This window comes from Monopterus albus, unplaced genomic scaffold (genome assembly GCF_001952655.1).
Source record: "Monopterus albus unplaced genomic scaffold, M_albus_1.0 scaffold185.1, whole genome shotgun sequence".
Lineage (NCBI taxonomy): Eukaryota > Metazoa > Chordata > Actinopteri > Synbranchiformes > Synbranchidae > Monopterus > Monopterus albus.
This window is the reverse complement of record NW_018128065.1, coordinates 117,500-133,418: the sequence shown is the minus strand read 5'-3', so window position 1 is coordinate 133,418 and position 15,919 is coordinate 117,500. Positions and strand designations below refer to the sequence as shown.

The 15,919-nt window shown below is 41.1% G+C and overlaps 1 protein-coding gene across 5 annotated transcripts in view; it reads left to right on the top strand.

Annotated features, from left to right (window-relative positions):
• The window catches only part of kalrna (kalirin RhoGEF kinase a), a 110,953-nt gene that overhangs the window by 18,280 nt on the left and 76,754 nt on the right, over nucleotides 1–15,919 (top strand). For 4 of the 5 annotated variants that reach the window (XR_002276331.1, XM_020617091.1, XM_020617089.1 and 1 more), the window contains exon 2: nucleotides 13,925–13,999. Coding sequence is in view for 4 of the 5 variants with exons in the window: in XM_020617091.1 (XP_020472747.1) it covers nucleotides 13,925–13,999 (75 nt within the window). In the remaining variant the exon portion in view is untranslated. Of the gene's footprint in view, nucleotides 1–13,768; nucleotides 13,817–13,924; nucleotides 14,000–15,919 lie in introns of those variants that run through there. The other variant, XM_020617090.1, reaches the window with a different exon arrangement.

Here is a 15,919-nt window from a genome sequence, read left to right as displayed (position 1 = left end):
CGATGGACGAGGAAACGAGAGAGACACAAACATAGCCGGGCAGTGTACCTACATTTGTACATTTGAGTACATACAAATATTCAAGGTTTTCTTATTATGTGTGTGTGTTGTTTTCATGGTCTTTAGTAGCCGTGTGTGTAGCAGCTTTGAATCTTTAATAGGAGGAAAATCTGATTGTTGTCACAGTGGAAACAGCAGCAAGAGTCTCATCCAGAAATGAAGAGTAAGTAGTTAAAATAACTGAGGAGAGAGAGAGACAGATACACAGACAGAGACAGTTACCTCTCTAATAATTGCATTGTATTGCTTCCTTCCAGCAACTGTCCCTTTATGAGAAGAAGCTTCCCTATGGAGAACACATCATCTGCTGTGTCTGTGTGTGTGTGACTGGAGTGTGGTGCCTGGCAAGCACTTAACTATTACAGGCTCTCTCTCTCTTCCTGTGTGTGTGTGTGGAGAGAGACAGAGAGCAAGAGAGCAGTGTGTGGTTGGTGTTGGAAGAGTGATGGATGTGGTTTTCCTCTGCAGGGGGAAACTGGAGCCAAGGCCATTAAAATGTGTGTGTGTGTGAGAGAGAGTTAAGATTCAGATAGGAATCGTTCTCTACTCACTCTGCAGCGTTAAAGAATATATGCAGGTAATACTTATAATAATGAGACAGAAATGAATAATTCATATTCAGTACTGTACTGTCAGCCGAGGTGAAGAGCAGAAAAACAGAGCTTAATGCATTGTGCTGGTGTTTTACAGCCATTGGCCGACTGCTGCTACAAGCTGGACTGAATCTGTCCCAGGATGAGTCAGCTGCTGTTCACAGTCAGTGTTCTTGCAGGTTTAAGGGAGTGGTGTTTTTCTGCCACTGGTAGCACTAGATCTGTTAATGAAGGGATCCCCCTTTTGTTGTACACACCCAAAGCATCTGGGCAACGCAGTACACCTTTCTACCAACACACTGTTGAACTGATTAACAGTCAGTGTATCAGTGCGCCAGCAAAGCAGAGCACTAAGCTCTTGAAATGAATAGAGCACCAGCATCCTGAGATTTGCGCATCATAATTAATACATTTGTACTTTTAATATTTCCATATTAATGTATACAGTATTTTCATACATTCATATACTGCATGTAACGCCTTGTTTGAAAGTTTGGAGATTGGTGCAGACATGTTGAAGGATAGAAAGGTGTGAATGAAACAAAATGAATCTCCTGAGTATTATCTTTACAATGATACCATGGACACACAAGAGGGTTCTGGAATTAGAAATAAAAGATGCAGATACAGATTACATGGATGTAAACTCTGCAGATTTACACTGTAAATAGCTAATAATTAGCTTTCCATCAGCATATGAGGAGGGAAATGCATTCAGTATATTTGTTAGGTCTCAGGGACACACAGCAGTGTTTCTGTGAGAAAATGGATGTAAACAAAACTGTGCTTGTTTACAAGAACACTCCACAGGACCTTCGCATTCAGGTTCACCTCACTGTTATAAGGTTCCCTCGCTCTGCCAAGCTTACACTTTATGTCTGCCAACCATCCGATTCTCATTATTTATCTCTATTTTTCAACTTGTCTGTACGGTTGAAAGCATAAATAAATGAGAATGTGTTTTCTGTTTTCGGCTGAGTAAAGAAACTGAGCAGTGTCCTAGCGGAAGAACTCAACTGGTTGTCCACATGCACTTGAGAAGTATAAAGTCACATTAAATGGATATACTCAAGTAAAATACCTCAGATGTGTACTTCATTAGAGTAAATGTACTTTGTTTTTCACCACTGGATTCGGTAAGAGCTTAATGAGCATGAAGTAATTATTTAATTATATTTACTTAAGGAGCAGCTGATACAACCCGGTCCAGACAGTTAACACATGCTGACGAGATTGGATGACAATTGTCGCTTTGATGACACTTTTGTGCCAGTGTCAGTAAATGGTACAAATAGGCCTACTATATAAATCTGTAAATACAAATACATGGATGGCACCTGCTCAGTTTTCATGTCCACAGATATGAATCCAAAACTACTGCACAATCTGCACAATGTCTCTTTGACTGCTTTTAAACATGTAGCTAAGCTAAGCAGTATAGGACAGACTTTAGCTCCAGTCTCCGTGGTAACACATGAGGTCCGGTTGTCGAGGCAGCTGTTGCTAGGGTGCAGACAGCCTCACCTGTTGCTGTCTGAAGACATTTAGACACACACATGACCTGTGGATGAATGGGACACGCGTTGTGGCCTCTTACAGACATGCACCACGGTTTGGTTTTGCATAAAGCTGTTAAACCTTGGTTGCTCGATTGTTATTCAAAACTGCAAACAACAAAGCAAACACACATGCAGGCTCTCATTTGTCTCCTGTGACCTTTTTGAGTTTTGGCTGCAGTCGTGCTTGATTTGGCAAATGAGCCTCAATTTCCACAATATTTCTTGTGATTTATACAGGCTTAATAACTAAACCACACACCACTTGGCTGACTGAGCGTCATCAATGTCACCTTCACAGTCTGACGAAAAGCTCATATCTCTCATGATGTGAACAGAACGTAAAGCTGGAACCGTCTGGCTGCTTATCTCTGGGTACATCGCAATGACGCTAGCAGTCCTTCCTGTAAGGTTGGGTCATCAGTTAGTTCCCGTGTGCTGCTTCTACCAGATCATGTATATGTGTGTGTGTGTGGGGGGGGGGTGTAGCAGTGTTAATGGTTCCAGCAGGAGTGCATGCTGACCTTTAACATCTACATGTCTGGAAACACTGAGAACCAGCCTGTGTGTGTGTGTGTGTGTGTGTGCAGCTGAGCATATTGTGACCTCACCCCTGTAGTTTGTCATAAGAATAGACATATAGATAAAATGGATCACACACTGACACACACATTCATTTGGGCTTCTGGGAAATGGTGTTCATTAAAGACCGGTAAAAACAGAACTATATGTCAAATACATCATTTTAAATAAATGTATCATTATGTTGTAAGCAAATATAGTGAAACTCACAACATTAAAACAGCTGTGTTCCAAAGCTGTATTTGTAGTTATTAGCCAGATTAGACATCTCAAATGGGGCTTTGTGCCTTCTGGAACACCAGTTTCATTTGGGCTCTCTATAGAGTTTAGAATCAAGTAAATGTTCAATTATGAAAACTGACATTAATTCCTAATTTATTTAGTCAAATGTTACTGAGTCACGTTGTTATTTTTGTGAAATGCAATTTAAAATGGTCAATATTTAAATTTGCATATTGTAAACATCATCATTAAACAACATTTATCAAGTTTCAGGTCAGATGTAGGACTGTACACATCTGCTATTCTTCAATCTAAAGGGGTCGTATATTTGGTGGGTCATTTCCCAGCTTCTCCAGTCAACATTTCAAAGTGTCCTTGAGCAAGACACTGAACCCCCAGTTGATCCCGGTGATGTCTCTGGTGTGTGAATTTGGGAATGCGAATGGGTGAAGGAACAAATAGTGTGAAAGTAGAAGGACTTCTGAAGTCTTCCGTGTGTGTCTGAGCGAGAGGCTGGGTTTGGTCAGAGTGATTTTTGTGTAGCTTGATTTCTTTGAAACTCTGTACAGCACTAAATCAGTGTGGTTCTGCGTGTGTGTTTCAGTGTGATCGTCAGTGGGAAATGCTACAGTGCTTCTCTTTACAGTACATTAACTTTCTTATGTTGTTTTTTGTAGCTAATTTAAAAGATGGCTCAAACATCATACTGCAGCATGTACTGTTTTATATCTATAGATATACTTTTATCATTGCTATACATTATCTGCAGCAAGATGTTGAAAGAGCAGCAGACTTCACATTCTGAAAAGAACATCAGAAAGTCAGTGGAGAAACAACTTGACCACTTTGAGTCACTCACTCAAATGTCAAGTCTAATGGGCCGGTATTGACACAAGAGATAGGTCTACAGTCAGGAATCAGACTGGAGGGTATGGGATGCACAAACTTTGAAATGGTGCTGAGGGTAAGCTTCTGAATGTCTTGACCTCTGCTGCTTTACACTGGAGAGTAAAGCTTTATCAAAATAACATCATCATATGGTGTTGTAGCTGTATACAGTTACTTAAGCTGAACCAAAAACTAGGGATGTAACGGTATTTGTAATTTCACAGTATTCACAGTATCATGGTAGAAAAATGTCTTGGTAATGCCGTGGGACTGTGACAGTATCTACCAGGATGTTACATATGGTTCTTTTGCTAATAGGTGTTCAGGTCACAGAATTTGAAACTGACATATTCTTGTACATTTTTACTATACTGCTGCATTTGCTGCTTAAAGTGCCTTAGACTTTGTGTTACCTATTTATCTACTTTATATTTCAGTTGTATTTTGTGGCATTCATGTGGATGACAAAGTAAGAATTTCATTGTACAGGGAAACACGTTTCCTAACTGTGCATTTGACAAACACTTTGACCTTGACCTTGAATGCTCTGTCGTCGACTTTGAGAGCATTTCAGTTTTCCTGCTTCAAAAAAATGTCACGGGTTCAAAGGAAACTGACAAACAATTTGCAAATATGGCTGAATGAAGGCAATCCTAACCCTAGGTAGGTTTAACATTCTCTGTACCGCCTAGTGGTCGGGTTGTCAGTACTGGACCAGTTGGGGTGAGTATTCCCTGACCACAGGGGGCAGTAGTGAGCAAATTGAAGCTTGGTGCACCACAATGAGAAGAAAATTATGCGAACCTACACTAGGACAAGCCACATAAAGATGATATTTTTGCTTTATTCAAGGTGTTTTTCAAACACTGTGGTTTACTTTTTCAAGAGACTGGAGGGGTTGTTACTGAATGGTTTGTTTTGCATTTGTGCGTCCGGTTTGTTTGCCCATCTCTGTTCAGGTGTAGTGCACTGTCATGCCCCTGTTTCTGATATGTATCCAGCACTGTCTCAGTCCTAAACAGGGGATACTAAAACTGATGTAATATTATATTGTTTTATTTTATTTCATAGAAGGACTGCTACTGGCTGTTTTTTTGTTTTTTAATTTTGCAGTTGTACACACAGTGCCATTTTTCTTGCACATGCTTAGGTCATGGCTACCTACTTTTATTTTAATAAAGAAGGAAACAGGAGCACAGTCATTTAGCAAGTCAGTACATGTTGGCATAATATTGCTGTGGTGCATAGTAACATGTCTGCATGTAGCGGTGGATGTAAGTCTCCGACCTGTGTTTTCAGTTCACGTTGGTCCTACTGTGGTTCCTCCAGAAACACTTTTACTCCTTAAGCAGCACACTGTTGTTAATTAGAGCCATGATATACGTTTTTGGGGTGTAACAAGAACAAAGGTTCTTAGGGCCGTCGGTCATTCATGGTTATTAGTTGTTTATTCAGTTTATGCTAACAAGCTGCAGCAGAGCTCTGGCTGCTGAGCTGCTCACTCTGATGACTTCAAATCATAAGGAATGCATTGGATATATTCCTCTCCAAAGGGAGCTCAGTCCTTTTCATTTCCTCAGTTTTGTTGTGTTTTTGCTGTAGGAGGACGGGACTCTGATTTGTGTACCTAAGCCATAAAATATTCTAACAGAGCTAGCTGCCAAGAGGAGATAACAATGAATCTCTGATTGTCAGACCGAGTTAACTGCTGTATGCACTGTGATAGTGATGTGAAGCCTGTCTCAGACATTTTAAACACAAAACCTTTGTGTAATTTTTTCAGTTTGATGATAACAGGTTAGCGGCTTGTGGCTACAAAGCTAGCCAGTTAGCTGTTGTTGCATAGGAGTGTGTCTTCTCACAACAGTTTGGGGAAGGTCTCTGTGCCTGCTGCAACAGCTGATCCTGGTGCTGGACAGGAGAACTAATGTACTAGTGAGGTGGCTGATGTTTGTTATACTGCTGCAGAAGAAAGTCACGCATCATGTTCTTCCAGCTCTGACAGACAAGACGACTTTGTACATAATATTTTATCAGATATTTGCTCAAAAGTCAGCACAAGGTGACCGCAAGCAGCAACACAACACAACACAACACAATACACTCCCATTTCGTTGTTGCCCAAAACTCATAAGACCACTATCAAGTCAAACAGCTGCACAGCTGATATTATTCAACACCATCAGTTAGTGTTAGTGGAACATTCTGTTGTTAGCATCAGCTGCTGCTGGCAGAGCCCCGTAACAGTTCAGCAGCCCTGTGCATCAAGTGTGGATCTATAATTAGAGCCAGAGCCCTTTCCTTTCATCCGAAGCGTCCAATCACCAACTGATTTTGTGTTGGCCCATAAAAGTCTTCCTCGATGGATGCTCTTATGTATCCTCCCTCGTGGCTTCTCCAGCAGCCACCTCGCTGCTCCTCGAGTGTCACTCGACTCTGAAGTCGTTCTGGTCGAGCAGTCAAATAAGGGAACTGAGATATTCCCTCCATTTTACACAAATAATTGCTGTAGACAGTCTTTTCACTCTGTGTGTCCGGTCAGCTCAGTTATTTAGTCTCGTGTGTTTTACGGCCATATGCTGCTGTAATCACTGCTGTACTGCTACTGTACAAACACGTGTGCGTCTCTGATGAAGAAAACACATGCTGGATCAAAGCTGTGCATGTGTGTGAGAGAGGGCAATGAAAAAGACAAACCAAGATAAGAACAAAACATGCTTCACAGTTATTTTAATTCTTGAGAGCCAAATAAAAGAAAAAGAGAGGGTGTGATACAGAGAAAGACGGAGACAGCAGCAGAGAGATGAAAGGACAGTAAACATGTTTCTCTGGGTTTCCCTTTGGAAGCATGAGAGGCGATGTCTGCATTTTATTTTTGCTTTGAATGTAACAACCTCTGCTTTCTTACAGTCACTACAGTAAGAAATGAAACAAATCGTAGCACATCCATTAGGGAGCAGATACTGACATCCACTCTGTAAAGCAAAGCTATTCATAACAGCAGACAGATTTGCTGAATGCGAACAGTCACCTGTGAGCACCTGCTGCTTCAGCTGCATTTTATGTGGATGACAGACACCATCACATGAAATGTATCTCATATCTCTATAGCAACACCTCATGTAAGAATCACAGTGTTCATCTCCTGATTTTTGAGTGATTCAACCAGGTGTGACTTTCTGGGCAGGATTAGGAATGGGAGTGTCATCTATATGTGCCAAAAGGCAAAAAAACAAAACAAAACAGTGACAAATGTGGATGAGATTATCACAGCTTTACAGTTAACTGAGCTAATATCTTGGCTCTAAGCAGTATGAATGAACTATTACCTCAGATTCTGTGCCAAGTGAAAGTGATGGGATGAATAGTCACCTGCTGGCGGTTTGTTTAAGGCCGACTAGGAATGGACTAACCCAAACACAGTGTCAGACTGAATGAATAACAGTCTGATTAACAGCAGGTGCAGGCCAAACAGCAACAACACTCTTTTTTTTAAAATTATTATTATGTGTTCAAAGTTTAAGCTTTGCTTCTTGATGTGACCACCTCTGGCTCGCACTCTTTTTCTTTTAAAAACCAAACCAATTAACTACCTGTCAAGTTGTTCTATTTACTCCAGAAGCTTAAATTTTTACAGTTCCTAAGATGTAACATCACCACTCTGTTCTTCTTAGTGATACATTTTCTCCTTACAGTTCTTCAAGCCGACGTCCCACCACCAAAGCACAGAAACATGTCTAAATTAACATAACTAAATTAACTAGCCTTGCTAGTATACCTCTTGGGGTGATTTGGATAGAAAACCCTACTGCAGCCCTTACTTACTCAGTTATCAAGTAGTGTTTTAAAAAAATGACTTACAGTCACATGCAGCTCTGTTTGGATGGTTTTATACATGTGGATGTATTGAAAACATTGCTTTCACTGTACAGTTTACAGTAACGGTTCAAAATGACTACTGTGCAACCTCAATCTTTATTTACAGACAGGTTTCTCTGGTGAAACACTGCTGTTTACCGTAATACAAAGGCCAATCCTAAGCTGAATTTCACCATGGATTTTTTCCAGTGTTGGTGAGTCAACAGGCGCACAGTCAGCTTGGATAGCTGACTGAGCCTCGGAGCAGTTTTAGTTTTCTGGAGATGAGCCTGTATTTGGAAAGGGATGATGATGGGACAGCTGTGGGTTGTTAAATTAAATGACAGTCTTCCCACATTTTGGTAGCACTGTAAAAATCTGTTTAAAACAAAGACAACCACAGTGGCAGTGTAATCTCTCTCCATCTTCCATCTGTCACTGTCTTTGTTTCTCTCTGCAGTCTCTTTTTTATTGCATTGATGGATTGTCGGCATTTTGTGTTAAGGCCACTGAGGAGAGGGAGTGTGTGTGTGTGTGTGTGCGCCTCAGAGTCACACTGTAGGGACTATCCTCACATCTGGGGACAATTTTTACTGGTACAATTGGTTTTGGTGAGGGTTGTGTGGTGGTTATAGCTGAGGTCAGAGTAGGAGTTTCTAAGGAAAGGACTAAGTGAATGCAGTGTTTTGCCTCATGGCAAAAACTGTGTATGTTTTGTACTGTTGTGCAGGTGTGTGTATCGACAGTTGAAGCCATTTGCCTAACCCTTTCTCTTTTCCTGGTTACAAGCAATAGATACAGAAAAATAAAGACAAGAAGAATTAAAAAGTTAAGTCACAATATCCATCCATTATCTAAACCACTTATCCTATCGAAGTCCATCGCAGGGCTAACACACAAACGAACAACCACGTGCACACACAATCACTCCTATGGGCAATTTAGAGACGCCTATGCTGCATGTCTTTGGACAGTGGGAGGAAGCCGGAGCACCTGGAGAGAACCCACGCAGGCACAGGGAGAACATGCAGACTCCACACAGGAAGGCCCTGGGTCGGCCGGGGCTCGAACCCGGAACCTTCATGCTGTGAGGTGACAGCGCTAATCACTGCATAACTGTACTGCCCCACTCACTATAAATGTTGAGTACATTTTAACAGCTCAAGTATTATTATTACAATAGAAGAAATTCCTTTCTGGTTTCAGTACCCACACATGAATTCTGTTCTTAATGAACACAATTTTATTACTTTCTGGCTCATCTTTTTTTGGGCTGCAGTCAAATTGTTCTGGTTATGGATTATTGTGCCAGTGAGTTTCACAGTAATGTCAGGAAACAGTAAAAATGCAATGCAGTCATATTTAGTCAAGCCCAGTGTCCAGACACCCAGAGATAATTGGTTTGTTGTAGCATCAGATAAAAAAAAAGCACCTCTCTTCACAGGTTGGAACTGGAGAGTTTTTGCCTTTATTGTCTGAAAAATGACTTAATGTGATTAATAATCATTGACTGACTAATCATTGTAGCTGTCTAGTGTTATTCAATCTTTAATTTCACTTTGCTTCAACCTTCCAAATCCTGTTTATCTCTCTTTAAAAGCATTGGGATTCCTTTAATCTTATGTCAATCATTTTGCATTGGCTTGTTGTTGAAACTTGCTATACAAGGTATTTGATATTTTCTGGGAACTGCGTATGTGTCAGTTATACAAAAGTCCGCAGTATGCTGCTCTGGCATCGCTTTAGTCTGAAGAACAGCACTCAGTATTTTCCTATTTGCTTACATAATGGCAGGTGATTGTCGCATACGATTCAGCTGTAAGCGCTGTCCATGCACCCATGGTCAGAGATGCCTTTCCAACACTTGTCAAATGACTGCGCAGCTCACATGCATCATCATCATACAGTTTATCCTGTCATGCCACATAGGGATAAACTGTAGTCTCTGCATGTTTCTGCTGTTTGTAAAATGATATACTGAGCTCGGTATTGTGCCGTTTCCAGGCTCCGGCAAACGCGAGGGAAAACAGTGGCTCTTTGTTTTTAGAGACAAAATTATAGTCGCATTTTTCTAAATTTAAAGACTATTTGAAGACTTGGAAATCATTCCCCAACCCTAATACAAGGAACTTTACCTTGCAATGCCTAATTTGATTGTCAGTATGATCTTATTGAAACAAAGGTGGACAAATTATTTGAAACACCTCTCACTGTAACACCTACACAAACTACAGCCACCTCCAACACAAACTGAACAATATCACCTTCACAGCCTTTATTGCACAGCTTTGCCTTTAGCTAGGTGGGTTAAATAAACTGGCAGCTGAGGGGAGTTAAAGTTCAATAGACTGCAGAACTGAAAATGTGGCCCAGGAAAAGGCCGAGGTACGTACACCAGTAAGCGTGACCGCCTCGGTGGCCTGTCATGAGCCTACACAACCCTATCACAGGACCAGAACCTCTAAACAATGAGGGGAGAAAAGTGTAGACCCACAGCCAGATCTGCCTCTGACTCACCATCACTTTCCTGGAAAAGACCAAATGAAAGTCACTGCCAAGAAGAAAACTGAAATGTGTTTGGACAGAGACAAGGCTGACAGCTTCCTGTATGTACTGGAATGACAAAAGTCGTTTCCTCTCATCAGTAATGGACAAGTGGGTCTCACTCACTCACACACACTAACTTCCTCTGCTCTATGTTTTACACTGTGGATGTTGGCAGCAGATGCACTCGTCCCTCTGCATTCCTTCATTTCCAGGAACATGCACTGTTTTGTTATGCAGTCATTTATGTTTTTATATGAAGACATACAAATACAGACTCGGCTTTTCTGGACTGGCTTTGGCTCCAGTGTTGGTCCAGTAAGTTGTGTCTCCATCATGGAGGAACATTGTGAAATAGTCTGTTAGAATAAATCATGAGCTTGTTGTGGTGCTTTCAAATGATCATAATCTGTTCTACATACGGTCGAGTTCAGTGTGACACTGTGCTGGAATGAGAGGGTACTGTAGTAGTAGTGTAGTAGTAGTGCATGTGTGTACAGATAGTTTTTACCTGATTGTGTACAGAACAAGTTGAATTAAATTCTGGTTCACACTTTGCATCAAAATGAGTTTTAATTGCATCTCAAAGAACTAGCTGTGATCTGATTAGATTCTAATCTTAGGAAGGTGGGACTATTACTAGTGGTGGAAAGTAACTAAATACTCAAGTATATATTTTGAGGTGTCTACTGTATTTTGAGTATTCCCATTTTCTTCATACTTTGACTTCACTACATTTTATTGTACTTACTTTAGTTGTTAGTTACATTTTAGGTTCATATTAATAAAACAAAATACAGTATAGTCAGAAGACTTTGACCATCAGTGGAAAATTCACAAGCTAGCAGTACTTCAAATTATAAGCATATAATTTAGTTCAAACGAGCTCCCCCTTTACTGGCTACAACATTAAATGTAATGTAAACAATAATAATAATCCATCCTTGCAAAACACTCGCAAACCGGGTTACTTGCAATCCAAGATTCCACTGTATTCTTGAATTGGGTTGTGGGGGGCTTGAGTCAATTCCATCTGACACTGGGCAAGAGACTGGGTCCACCCTGGACAGGTCGCCAGTCTATCACAGGGCTGATGTACACAAACGACCACACACACTAACACTCACTCCTATGGGCAATTTAGAGTCACTAGTCAAGGAAGCTCAAGCACCCTGCAAGCTCTGCACAGAAAGGCCTCAGGTCGGCCAGGGCTCAAACCCGGACCCTTCCTGCTGTGAGGTGACAGTGCTAACTACCGCACCGCAGTGCTGGCAGTTATCGAAGAAGATTTATTTTATTGTCATTGTAACATTGTGACACGTACAACGAGATTTTGTTTGGAGCCGAGGGGCCCCGGGCTGCTGTGTGCATACGCGCCGCCATCATGGGCAACTTGGGGGGTTCAGTGTCTTGCCCAAGGACATTTTGACATGTGGACTGCAGGCACCGAGATTCGAACATTCACCTTCTGGTTGGGAGACAACTGCTCTACCCACCGCACCACTGTAGCCCCCATATACTCCAGTTATACTCCAATAATATGATATACATTAATGTTAAATGTGCCTTTCTGCATAATGAGCACATATACTTTTGATAGACCTGCTTTATGTTTTGATGCTAATACATTTGTACTTTTACTTAAGTAACATTTTGAATGCAGGACTTTTAAGTAAAGGATCTGAGCACTTTTTCCACGACTGGCTATTACAAACACTGTTATTGTCTCACAGTTGTGTAGAGCAGCAGTGTGCTGGTTGTGTGGTGCCTCACATCTGTATCTGAGCTGTTTGGCTTGTGAACATCTGTATCAGTGTTTAGAATGTTTGATCTAGTCTGTGACTAGGTCGTCGTCCTCATTGTACTAACTGGTAAATCTTAGTTCCTTATGGCTTTTTTTGTGTGTGTGTGTGTGTGTGTGTGTAGGAAAACACCAAAATGCAAATGAGTCTAAGAGGCATCACATGTCCTGATTACAGGCTTCAGGAAAATGTTCAGCCAAATAGTAAACACTTCAGACCAGAAACTCCAGAAGAGGAGCACAGAAGCAACGTTCTGAAAGGGGCTTTGAAATGTCAACATATTCTGCTCGGAAAACATGGCATCTCTTCTTGTCTTTCTTTGAGCATGTAACAGTACAGTAATAACAATATTGTCACAATCTCATTATTACTGTACTGTACAATATTATTTGGCAGTTTGAAACTTTGTTGTGCCCCCAGTAAAGGGCCCAAATGCAGATGGAAAGGCAGTAGTCTGAACAGAATAATCAAAGTCTGAAGCCACATTCAGGGAGCTACACTGCACTGCTATGTTTAACATGTTTTATCCATGATATTGTAATGTATTATTCCAGGCATCTGGGCTTTCCTCTATTTTCTTACAATAATATAACATAATCAGACTTTTGAAACTCGCTGGAGTGGTGGACATCCATCCCAATGAACATCAAATCAGCACTACAATCACTGCTTGATTATGTAGTTTAATTGCAGATTCATTGAAATAATTTAGTGAAAAGATCTGTACCTCTGGACCATGTAGTAATGACTTTCACACATGTTTTTGCTGATGTGATGGGTAAGTTAACTCAAGCCTGTTTTAAATGAATGAAAATCAAGTGGAAAAATCTCTCTTAATTTTAAAACATTACAGCATGTATTTGAAAATGCAAACCATCTGTGTACTGCTGGTGAAACCGTTCCATCAGGCTTAAATCAGTACTATATCTGTGACCCATTGGCACACTGTTACATGAGTCAACATAAAACCGATCAATAATCATGATTAACTGGTTAGTTGTTGAACAGTGGACAGCTCTGATTGGTCACGTGCCACAGATCTGAACACAGTGGATCATTCACACATTGGTTAAAAGCTGATGTGTGCGTTTGAAGTACGTCAACAAAAATACAATATTGTATTTTTGTATTTTTTTTTCCAAATTTGGTCAAACTGAAAATTACAGATCTGACTATTTAAACAGTGTTTTAAAACCAGGAATTGGCTTCTTAAAATGTACACGAGGATAAACTCAGTCAGAGCCGACGTCTTTCTCTGTGTCCTGTGATCAATTTTGCCCACTTAGCATTCTCGCTGTGGAATGTGCTTGGAATTTGTGTGTGTGTTTTGCAGCCCAGACAGCGTATCACATGCACATGCACACAGCAGGACGTGGACATTTGGGCTTGTTTTGTACTGAGAGGGAGAGAGGTGAGGGGTAGAGGGAGCACTACTAAAAATGAAAGGGAGAGAGATTTTGTAACATGACAGACGGATTAGCAGATGAACTGAGAGGGACAGAAAGAAAAGATCCTAAAGATATGAACATTACAAGAACGGAAAGATGAACTGGATTTCTTTCTCCATGTACTGTAAATGCACAGTACTTCTACTACTGCTTTTGCTACTTTACTGCTCATCTGATGAACTCATAAAATATTTACAGAGGTGTAAAATGCTTACAGTGCTAGTGGCAATGTTACAGTATGGACAGTAAGAGAAATGAACAAGGTAACTGTGTAAAAGCAAAATGTGTGGCTGTGGGTTCTTTCTCATAGGAATGTTGATCTGATAATGGGATTATTGCTGAAGGCAGTCTCTCTCTGTCTCTCTCTTCAGGGTCGCTCAGGACTGACGGCATCAAGGCATCTGATGTTCTCCCTGTGTTAAAGGAGAAAGTTGCCTTCATATCAGGTGAGTGTTGGGCAGTGTTGTACTTGAATAGACAGGAATCCTGGATTCTATTAAAGAGCTGAGGTCATGGTGTCCCACCTGGGCTAGCCTGTGTTCACACCTCTCTCATACATCAGTGTTTCTGGGGAAAAAAAATAAAAATCAAGCGTGTTCCTGGGATTACTGGTTCACTGTTCACATTAAAAAAGGACTCTGTCACAGTAGCATGTCTTGGTTTTGTCCATATCCATAAAGCTCACCAACATTCTCTCTTTTAAAGTTGTATTCGCTGCTCTCTCTGAACACTGCAACTCCCCCGACTCCCCTCATGGATTCACCTGTTCTGTCAAGTCATGACGTTTGACCTACAAATGTGTAGATTCTTCAGCCGGCTCTTTACTGCCGAGCCGACTATTTGCTCTTTTCCTTAAAATCAATAAAAGACAGCTGCATATGATGCAATATTTAAATTGACAACATATAATGTCGGGTTGCCATATGGATTTGTTGGAATAGCGAGACAGGCAGCACACTTGTATTTCTGTTGAAACTATGGTTTTAAGATTTAATGGTTGTAGTACTGTATGAGTACCGGCTGTTGTTTCTTTTTGTGTTGTAATATGTACCAGAGGAAAAGTAACACAGGGAGGCAGACAGAGAGAGAGAGAGACTGAGTGCCAGCAACAATCTCTCATCAAGATTCCTCCTTAGATTACAGCAGCATACTCCCTCCCAGTCGCACACTCGGACGGACATACACACACATCTGAGTAGCAGCTTCATAAACAGTGTGGTTTGTGTTTCTCACACTAATCTAACCAGAACATCTCTACACACATAATTTATCCCAGAGAAGCAGAGAGGCAGTTTGTGTTTTGGAGACTTTGGAAAGTGTGTTTACCGGCGGATGTAGTTGTAGCAGGTGTCATATTACAGATACAAAGATATTAAAGCTATTAGAGTAATGTACAGATTAACAGTGATACACTCTACTTGGTGATAATGGAGTGGTAGTGTCTGCTGTCTAAACATAGCTCTTTAATGGTTCCTTCATTGATTTTTGTGCTCTATTTCGTTTTTAATTTAGTGACTGTGAGATAGTCATTCTCACATTTTCTGGTTTTTGTTTTAATTGTATCATTAATACTTTTTTTTTATTTATGAAGGGCTAACATGTGGCACAGCTGTACCAATAGTACTGGACAAGTGTAAACTACTGCCATGTGTACTAGTATTACACCTACTGCTATTGTTGCTATAACTCCTTCTACTAGTACTGCCAACTTCTGTTACTATTACTACTACTTCTTCTGCATTCTGCCATTATTAATACTGCTAGTGCTGCTGATGCTACTAATACTACAGCTGCTACTACTTGCACAACCAGTACTACTACTATGTTTATTATTCCTTCTGCTACCACTGCTACTGCTACAGCTGTTGATTCTGAAACTTCTAATATTGCTGCTGCTGCTACTTTACTGCTACCACCTCTAGAACTCCTGCTACTGTTTCCATCGTTACTGGTACTACAGCTACAATTTCTCACCTGGAAAATGGAGACTCCTACATCAGGATACTCTTCATTGACTACAGCTCTGCCTTCAACACAGTTGTCCCCCACAAACTCACACACAAACTGTCCACACTGGGTCTGCACCCCACCCTCTGTGACTGGCTCCTGGACTTTCTGACTGGCAGGCCCCACACTGTCAGGATTGGCAATAGGACTTCAGTCGGCATCACTACAAACACTGGCACCCCACAGGGATGTGTCCTCAGTCCCATCTTCTACACCCTGTTCACCCATGACTGTGTCGCCTCCCACAAAGACAACATCATCCTGAAGTTCGCGGACAACACTGCAGTGATTGGTCGCATCACTGGCAGGGACGAAGCAGCCTACAGGAGGGAGGTGGCCGGGCTGGGGTCATGGGGCCA